General features: G+C 42.8%; 1 protein-coding gene across 1 annotated transcript; it reads right to left on the bottom strand.

Annotated features, from left to right (window-relative positions):
• Nucleotides 1-1,400: 1,400 nt before the first annotated feature.
• LOC105492923 (olfactory receptor family 10 subfamily AD member 1) lies at nucleotides 1,401-2,332 on the bottom strand. The gene is given in 2 exon segments (XM_011760296.3): nucleotides 1,401-1,471; nucleotides 1,474-2,332. Coding segments are annotated over 2 exon segments (930 nt in total).
• Nucleotides 2,333-10,296: the final 7,964 nt, after the last annotated feature.

Raw genomic sequence — 10,296 nt, 5'->3', positions numbered from 1 at the left:
AGTACCTTCTCAAAGAAAGCTATATTTGGTTAAGGTGAGAAGCTAGAGGAAGCCACAGAGGGCAGGGTTACAAATCAAAAGACTTCTGCAATGGTGGAGGTAGTATGCAGAAGGGTTCCTTAAAATACAGGGATCCGTGTAAGATGAGGAGGTAAGGTGGAGTAGGATTGAGGTGGAATGAATTGAAAGATGGAAACGAAAAAGGAAGGCAGTAGGGGAAGAGGGGAGTTAATTTGGGGTATGGATAACAGGGAAGGAAATAGGTAACCTGAGAAGCTTGGTAGAGGCACTTACCACTTGCATGGGAAGGGAAATATGCAGACGGTCCTGTTGCTAAAGGAAGCTAGAGGATTTAGGAGAAGGGGTTTGGCACACTGGCCTGTGTCACCCATCCCTCCCTGACAACACACTACACAGACAAATTGAGTGCACTGTTGCCATTTAGTATCATTCTCCCCCCACGACTGGTGGAAGCTAAGAAGATGAAGTTCAGGGTGCTGATCTTTTTTTTTTCTCTGACTTTTCTTATGTGAATACTTATCCCTAGTTTCTTTTTCTTCCCCTCCCTCCTTTGCTCCCTTCCTCCCTTCCTTTCTTCCTTCCTTCCTTTTTTTTTTTCTTTTTAAATGAGACAGGGTCTTGCTGTGTTGCTCAGGCTGGAGTGCAGCAGTGCTATCATTACTCACACAGCCTTAACTTCCCAGGCCCAAGCAATCCTCCCACCTCAGCCTCCTCAGTAGCTGGGACTACAGGCATGTGTCACAACGCCCAGTTATTTTGAAAAGTTTTTGTAGAGATGGGTCTCCCTATGTTACCCAGGCAGGTCTCAGACTCCCTCCTCAGCCTCCCAAAGTGCTGAGATTACAATCATGAGCCACTGCACCCAGCTCTTTTCTTCTTGCTTCTTTACCTACTTTGCATAGGAATTGGGTAGATGAGGGTAGACTCAGGAAGTGAGAGTGAAATTTAAGAAAGAAAAACAGTACAATGAAAAGCTGAAAAATAAAAAAGTTTACTTCTAAATGTATGTACGCAACTCAGGTTGGGGGACTAGCATGTAAATACAAATAAAACGGAGTTAAGTATGCTTATTTATTGAATCCTGTTGTGAGAACTTAAGAGGAAAAGAAACTAAGGAAAATCTGAAATTTTCCTCTTGGACCTGAGGAAGGTCCAAGAAAAAACAATGTGGAAGTGAAGTCAGAGAGATAACATCAGGACACTGGACATCAGGAGGAACTTTCAGGTCTGATTCTAGTGCCAAGGAAGCCATGAACCAAGGAAGCCATGCTCTTTCCTGGAGCTTTTCAGCATAGGAGAGTTACTCCTCTGCCAGCGCTGGGGAAGGGGTAACTTTCCCATACCCCAGGTGAAGGAGCTTTCCTTTCAGGGCCTTCCTGCTAGACAGACTGTGCCGGGGCCAGCCTGGTTCTCCCAAGTGCCCTCACCATGGCCTCCTTCATTTCCTTGTAATGATGGGGTTGCACATGGGGGTAATGATGGTGTACAGGAGGGAGAAACGTTTGTCTCCATCAGGCCCGTGTGTGCTGTGGGGGTTCGTGTAAGAGAATGAGGTGCAGAGAAAGATGACCACAGTCAGGTGAGAGGCACAAGTAGATAAAGTCTTCCCCCGACCTGAGGAGGAGGCTCTGCTGAGGATGGTGGCAAGGATGCACACATAGGAAGTGACAATGAGCACCATGGGGCTGAGCAGCACCACGATGGCATCGGCAAAGATTGCCCTCAGACTAAACTGAGGGTCCCCACAAGAGAGGCCGATCACCATGGGGGCCTCACAGAAGAAGTTTTCTATGTGGTTGTCTCTGCAGAAGGGCTCTCGGAATGAAACATACTCAAGAAAGATGCCATTGATCAGTCCAAAGAACCAGGCAGTTCCCACAAGCCTGAGACAGACCTTCTAGCTTATGCTCTGGACATAGCTAAGTGGGTAGCAGATAGCAACGTAACGGTCATAGGCCATAAAAGCCGAGAGGATGCACTCGTCCACACCAGCACAGAAGACAAAGTACATCTGGGTCATGCAAGATACAAAGGAGACAGCGTGGTTCCTGACCACGAGGTAAATCAACATCTGTGGGATGGTAGTAGTGATGAAGCAGACATCCAGGAGAGACAGGTGGCTGAGGAAGAAGTACATGGGGCTGTTGAGCTTGGGGTCTGTTCAGGTGATAAAGATGTTGAGGCCATTCATGGCCATGGTGAGACTGTAGAGGGCCAGGAAGAGGGCAAAGAGCAATGCTCATGTGGAAGTGGAGCTCTGCTGAAAGCCCACGAGGATAAATTCTGTCACTGTGCTGCCATTCCTTAGCATCTGGGGCCTGCTTGAGGAGGGAAGATGGGAAAAGCACAAGGATATAGCTGTGGGGTAACAGAAGGTACCAACTTGGTCCCAGAAGCCCAGTTATAAAACAGGATAGATGAATGGTGGTCATCCTTTTGGAACTTAGTAAACTCTAGTAATTTGGCAGTGTTATGGGGTGGTAAAAATGCCAGGGTCACCACAGGCTGCATACATAGAATCATAATATCAAAACATGAAGGAAGTGCTGGTTGTAATGTGCTTTACTCTGGTTTGATCAGGCATCAAGTGAAGTATTGCATCTGCTCCAGAACCCTCAATATTGAAGGATTAGCCACTAACCAGGATGTGTTCAGAGGTGAAAAAATAAAATAATTGGGTCTGGGGCCCATGCCAAATGAGGAAAAGTTTTAGGAATTGAAGAATGGAGTGTGTGAGGGAAAGGGATGGTGGCTATCAGCTTATAGAAGATTGTATTTAGGAAATACTTGACCTATTTGAAGGTGTATGTTTCTAGAAGAAAAAAATGCTGAATCTCTGTGTGCCTAATTTTTTTTTTTTTTTTTTTTTGAGACGGAGTCTCGCTCTATCACCCAGGCTGGAGTGCAGTGGCATGATCTCGGCTCACTGCAAGCTCCGCCTCCCGGGTTCACGCCATTCTCCTGCCTCAGCCTCCTGAGTAGCTGGGACTAGAGGCGCCCGCCACCGCGCCTGGCTAATTTTTTGTATTTTTAGTAGAGACGGGGTTTCACCGTGGTCTCGATCTCCTGACCTTGTGATCTGCCCGCCTCGGCCTCCCAAAGTGCTGGGATTATAGGCGTGAGCCACCGCGCCCGGCTGCCGAACATCACACCGGGACCTATCATGGGGAGGGGGGAGGAGGGAGGGATTGCACTGGGAGTTATACCTGATGTGAATGACGAGTTGATGGGTGCAGCACACCAACATGGCACAGGTATACATATGTAACAAACCTGCACGTTGTGCACATGTACCCTACAACTTAAAGTATAATAATAATAAATAAATAATTTTTAAAAAAATGATGAATGGATTGAAGTTTCAGGGAAAATAAAAACATTCTAATCCTCAGGATTGTCCCTCAGCTAACAGTGATTTGCACCTTTTCTGGAGACATGTCAAGCTCTTCCCAGTCACCCACCTATTTCCAGACTCACTCGCCCAGCAGTTGCTGCTGCTACCGCAGCCACCCATGCTGTGCGTGCTGGAGCTGGGGACTGGGTGGGCGCTCATGCATGCCTTCCTAACAGGAGACAGTTTTCCTCCTGGGGTTGGAATTTACGGTTACACACAATTAGGTGGAAAGGATCCAACTATCCCTGTGTGAAAAGGGAAGCTATGAGCAGGGCATATATTTAACCTTTCTGGAATGGACCTTCAGATAACTTTCAGCTGTCCCTTTGTCTCTGGCAATAACTCTTGTTCTTTTTCCATTTTCAGAGAATGAGCAGTCACAATTCTTATGCTCTTATCTCTCTATTGTAACTTTTAGGAAGTTGTTATGTTCATATTAAGTCTGTCTTATGCTTTTCATCTTGTTTTGGGGTTAGGATGTGTCAGATCCCTTCCCTTCAGATGCTTATACTTTTTTTTTTTTTTTTAAACTTAATTATAGAGACAGGTGCTCACTATGTTGCCTATGCTGGTCTTGAACTTGTGGCTTTAAGTGATTCTCCTGCCTTGGCCTCCGAAAGTGCTGGGATTACAAGTGTGAGCCACTGCACCCAGCCTCCTCACCTTCAGATGCCTATAGATGATAACTATATTCCTGCTTAACTTTCAGTTCTGCGAGCCATTTCTCTTCATTTTCTCCTCTCCTACTCCCTTTTCTATATACTCTCACTCTACACTCTGTTAGTCTTTTTTCCTTTTTCAATCTACTTCCAATCCTCATTCTTCTCCCTCTCCTTTTCCCATTTGTGGTGATGGTTGCCTGTCGTTTATCTTACTGTGGTCAAACTCCCCTGTCTTCTCCATGTCTCTCAATCTCACATATTCTCGATCTGGATTTAGAGCTACCTACCCTCTCACTGCCACTCCTTGCAGCTCTAGATTCCCTCCAGTTGTGATTTGATGCTAGGTCCAGGTAGTGACTGGGCAGTAGGCTACTCCCATCATCTTTACTTTGGGATACTTTTCTTGTGCCTAGGACTTCTCTTGGGGGCCCAGAAAAGGAAGAGAAGGGCAGAAAGCACTGTTTAAGATGTTTCTTGGAAGCCTGTGCTCAGTGGACATGTTGGGGCTTAGGTCACAGTCTGGGCAAAACAAGTCAGTGAGCTACACTCCAGAGAAGCCTGGGATTTGTCTAAGAAGAAACTGAGATTTGACCTGAGGAATTACTAGGCCCTACTGGAGGATAAATGCTTGCCTGTGGTTTATTGTGCCAGAAAGAATTCTGTGATACCCAGCATTTAGCGCCTTGTTAGCTACCATTAGAGGTTAATCGGTGAAGGATTAGTCTAAATAAATGGGACAATATCATGGAAATCACATCCTACCTCATTCTGTTTCTTGGCTGATAATGATGTTTGTCACTGAATCAAGTAATGAGTAACAGAAAACATCTCATAGTGTTTGAAGAGAAGCTGGTCCAGGTAGGATCATCTGACCTGGCCGGCCACTCTGGAAGAGAAGGTGTGTCTGATGACTTTGTTCTTTTATACTTTTAGAGATGAATGTCTACTTAAATGACATTGATAAGTTGCATGTGTATACACTTTATAGTATAGGCGTGAAAACTTACATGCCCCTTGAAGGAGTGAAATATGTGCCATCCCCAAATATGCCAGACTGGTATATTATTATTATTTTGAGATGCAGTCTCGCCCTGTCACCCAGGCTGGAGTGCATTGGCATGATCTCGGCTCACTGCAACCTCTGCCTCCTGGGTTCAAGCAATTCTTCTGCCTCAGCCTCCCAAGTAGCTGGGATTAAAGGCACGTGCCACCATGCCCAGCTAATTTTTTGTATCTTTAGTAGAGACGGGGTTTCACCCTGTTGGCCAGGCTTTCTCGAACTCCTGACCTCATGATCCGCCTGCCTTGGCCTCCCAAATATTGATTATTTTGAGTTAAACACATTGAAGGCCAGGTGTGGTGGCTCACTCCTGTAATCACAGCACTCTGGGAAGCCGAGGCAGGCAGATCACCTGAGGTCGGGAGTTCGAGACCAGCCTCACCAACATGGAGAAACCCCGTCTGTACTAAAAATTAGCTGGGTGTGGTGGTGCATGCCTGTAATCCCAGCTACTCAGGAGGCTGAGGCAGAAGAATCGCTTGAACCCAGGAGGCGGAGGTTGTGGTGAGCTGAGATTGCGCCACTGCACTCCAGCCTGGATGACAGAGCAAGACTCCATCTCAAAAAAAAAAAAAGGAAAAAGTTGTAGTCTCAGAGCTGACCTGTCTCTTACATCGAGCCATAAAGATTCCACTGGCAGGGGTACTTTCTTCATACCAGGGTGAAAAAATAGCCCTTATCACCAGAGACTTAAAGACTACAATAAACCTAAATAAACATACTGAACAAAGTAACCCCACCTTCCACCTGCTTCACACGCCCTCCCATATATCTCCTAGTGACTCTCCTAAAACATTTTACTGCCTCTAGCCAGATTTTCTTTGTCCTGTCATTTCTTCTCAAAATCATTGTTCTTTGTCTAAAACAATACAAAACGCCTTGCTTTGACCACTCTCTTGTCAAGATCCTCATGTATATATAAAACTAATATAATTTGTATACTTTTATTAATCTGCTTAGTGTCAATTTGGTTTCTAAATCCAGCTAAAGAGCTCACTAAGATCTAAAAGGAGGGTTAAAGGTGATCTCTGACTCCATGACACCCCATATACCGTTTGCTAAAAATCTCATTCTGCCCCATCTTTTTCAGATGGTATATTTGGACCTTCTCAGATTTTAAAAATTCTGTCTCGGTGCTAATGAATTGAATTCTAGCACCTTGACCTGAAAATGACATTCCCCCCGTTAGTTGAAGAAACACCAGCAAGAAAATAAAAACACTCATGTCTTTATTCCTGTAACAGCAGATAAACACATGTCATTCTGTAACATAAAATTTGTCCTTGCACATATTATTATTTTTTGTCACGAGACTGGAGTGCAGTGGCATGATCTCGGCTCACTGCAACCTCCACCTCCTGGGTTCAAGTGATTCTCCTGCCTCAGCCTCCCGAGTAGCTGGGACTACAGGTGTGTGCAACCACGCCCAGCTAATTTTTGTATTTTTAGTAGAGACGGGGTTTCACCATGTTGGCCAGGATGGTCTTGATCTCTTGACCTTGTGATCTGCCCGCCTTGGCTTCCCGAAGTGCTGGAATTACAGGTGTGAGCCACCGCACCATTTCTAACAAAGAATCGTTGAAGAATGGACTTCAGACATTGTTGCTAGGTCTTCTACAACAAATCTTGAACTCTAAAATGTAATTTTTATTGGTTGTCTTAATTCATGGCCATAGTAATATTTAAAAAGATATCTCTGTTTTCTGAAAGATATACAGTATATACTTATGAAATTTCTTTGTTAAACTGGAAGAGGATTTTTTTTTTTTTTTTTTAATCACAGGTGCGTAGAGATAAAATAAAAAGTCAACCATGACTCCTTGGGTTTCCTATTTAAAGAGTGGAGGGTCTGTAATCTTTCTTAAATTAACAGTAGTTTACAAAGTAGCTCATATACATAACAACATTTGAGTCTCCATTTTGTTACTGTATCTAAATGATGTGATTTAATCTCAGTGAAGAACCTCTGATAAAATATGTTGGACTATGTAGCTGAACACAGTGTGGCAAGGAGAAAAAAAGAGGGAATTAATTTGCAGCTGTGGATCTAGAGTGGTGTCATGTTTGATTTAATTAACCTATGATTCTGACCCATATTAGAACCATCTGCAGGCAAAATCAAAATGGCCCAACAGTTCCAAGAGCCTCTCGAAACAGCGGTGATTGGTACTGGGGGAGCAGCGACATGAGAATGGAATTAGAACTGTTTTAATTATGGCATTCCTGGTTAGGCATAGACTTCATCGGCTAAGAGAATAAAATGCTGGATACTGTTAGGGGTGTGGTAGAGTGAGAAATAACTTCTTCCATACTCTTGATGTCTCCTTCTTTTTGAAGGAAATTGTAATAACATAATACTCCTGACCTTTCTCTTCTCCACAGGAGGTGGAGTGGCTTACCTGATTGATGATTTTAGAAGGAGAAACTGAGTACATGTGTTCTATCCCTTTCTTCTCCCCTTCCTCTTGGGAGTGAGTGGACTTCTCCAGGGCAGGCTCTGCCCCTTGTTGGAAAGCCTCTGTTGTTGGCCAGTGCTGCCAATGACAGGGGAATGAGTATGTCTGTCTGTCTGTCTGACTCTGTGCTTCTGTATTAGGAAGTCCATGTCTGCTTATTAATAAAGGTGATATTTTGACCTCCATCTGCAGACTCATTGTCTTATTTCTCAGTTGATTCAGAACCACATGGGAAGAGTAATATTGTTTACTGTATCCCCCTCAAGGTCCCAAACAATTATTTTAAGTGATATTATTATATGTGTGGAAATAAAATTGCAAACAAAGAAAACAATAGAGTTTTGGTTATAATTAAAATAAACTCAGTCATAATAATGTCTAGCAGGTCCTGGAAGGAAAGGATGCTGGTGATACACATATTTTGCATTCTCAAAGTACAATGTGGGTGAATTAAGGGACACAAGTCTACATTCCATGACCACAGGAGTACAATGAACAAAGTATCCCATTGTAGACTAGACTGGTGGGAAAATGTCTTATTGTAATGTAAGGCTCTGATTCTTGTCGTATTTACCTAAGAGGGGCAGGACAGTATTGAATACATTCAACAGCAAAGTGTTTCTGTTGTTCTCTTAGCATGCTATAAACACAGGAAATAAAATATAATACATATTTTATGGTTTATTCTATGGAATCTGTTTTAGGAATGGGGTTAGTGCACTTACATTGTAAATGAACTCATCGACCTTGTTTAAATCATGTAAGTCTTCTCTTAGAAAACTTCAGCCTGTGTGAGGCTTGACTATCTTCTGTAGGTCTGCTTTAAATAAAACGTGCCTCTCATAATTTCAAACCTTACACCACTTAAAACCTGGTTTATCCAATGCATACTTAAATCTCTTACTTTTTGGATTAAATTAAATGCATCATTTTACGATGCAGAAAAACATTGTTTTTTTCTGGGTGAATAAACTTTATAGTAGATACATTTAATGTGGTGTTCATGGACTCCCCAGGGAATCAATAGACATGTTTCAGAGTGTCCGTGCATCTCTGAAATGTTGTAGGAAAAGTTGTGAGCAATAGAGCATTTTTCCTGGTGAGTCTACAATTTATCAACTTCCCTAAGGCGGCTGGAGCCCATGAAGGGTTAAAAATTTCTGATTTGAAGTCACAAAGTTCCCACAGATTTATCTGGTCTGAAAAAGTGTTCTTTTATCTTGCTGAATTGTTTGTTTCCTCAAAAGTGTCTCCAATGGAGAGTGATTGAGAGAGAGTTGAGCAGCCGTCTACCACCAGTATTCTCTAATAGGGCTTCAATAAAGTACTGGTGGATCCCAACAGTAATGAGACAATAAAATAGGAAAAATATGCACAAATAATTTTTAAAAATAGGTATGAGAGAAAATTTCTACTAATAACTGACAGATTGAAAGAATCTTGTTCATGGAAAAAGACGTTTTTTAATAACAACCAAAATATGACCAATCTAAGTGAGAAAAAGAATTAAGTCCAGAAAGTCTTCCATTTAGGTATAAACTTGAAATTGTACCTAAACTTTGAGGAATGCCTTAAGAGGCAGAAAGTAGTCACAAAAAATGTTCATTTGGTAATTGAATTGTTCGTGGATGTGTGATTATTGTGGTATACAACATACACTCAGTGAGGAAAAGCAGTTTCCCTTTCATCTTTATTAAGGAAGATAAACAACAGAGATTCCTGTCCCTGAATTTGATAATGAGTGGACTGATTGGAGGTAGTAAATCCTATAATGGCCAATGCTTAATCATTTTGAAATTGAATATATAGAAGATTTAAATTAGGACTTATTTGAAAATTGAATGGACATTTTCTTTCCTACTCAAGGCAGAGAACTAGAGCCAGCACTTAGGATTTACAGGACTTTTCTTCCCTCTTCCCACTGTGAAAATTCCCTGGTCGAATAAGATTAAATCAACAGGCAGTCTACAGGAAGAAGGCAAAACCATCCACCCTCCTGATTCTAGCCCAGAGAGCACATAGTTTGCCCTAAAGTGGTAAGTCAATTTCTCTTTGTTAACTAAGAGAATGCATATGTTTTTATTAAATGGGAAAACTAATAGAATTTAGAAATCAGACTAATAAAAGCAAAGAAAAGACCTGTAGTCATTCTAAAATACAGATAAGATGACTAGCTTTAGAAATCAACGAGGAATGAGCCCTGGAAGTAGCCCTGCTAAAATACAAACACAACCAGGATCTTCCAGAGGTCCTTATTAGTGAGACTAGGGTTACCCAGAACCGGAGAGAGAAGGGGAGAATGCACAAGTTGCAGTGTCATTTGTAAGACTCAGCTGCCTATTTGTGCAAGGAGAGAACCAAGTAATTGCATCTGGTTGGGTAGGTGTTTTGCATCAGGAATGCTAGAAAGAGAGGAAACTACACTGAGACCCTTCACCAGGAGCAAAAAGAGAGAAATCAAAAAAGAACAGCCCATAGCAAAAGTCCCTGTAAGATTAGAGCCCTTTGGCCAGGCATGGTGACTCACGCCTGTAATCCCAGCACTTTGGGAGTCCAAGGTGGGCGGATCACGAGGTCAGGAGTTCAAGACCAGCCTGGCCAAGATGGTGAAACCCGTCTCTACTAAAAATACAAAAAGATTAGCCGGGCATGGTGGCGGGCATCTGTAATCCAAGCTTCTGGGAAGGCTGAAGCAGAGAATTG

The sequence above is a fragment of the Macaca nemestrina genome, chromosome 10 (genome assembly GCF_043159975.1).
Source record: "Macaca nemestrina isolate mMacNem1 chromosome 10, mMacNem.hap1, whole genome shotgun sequence".
NCBI lineage: Eukaryota > Metazoa > Chordata > Mammalia > Primates > Cercopithecidae > Macaca > Macaca nemestrina.
This window is presented reverse-complemented; position numbering and strand designations above follow the sequence as displayed.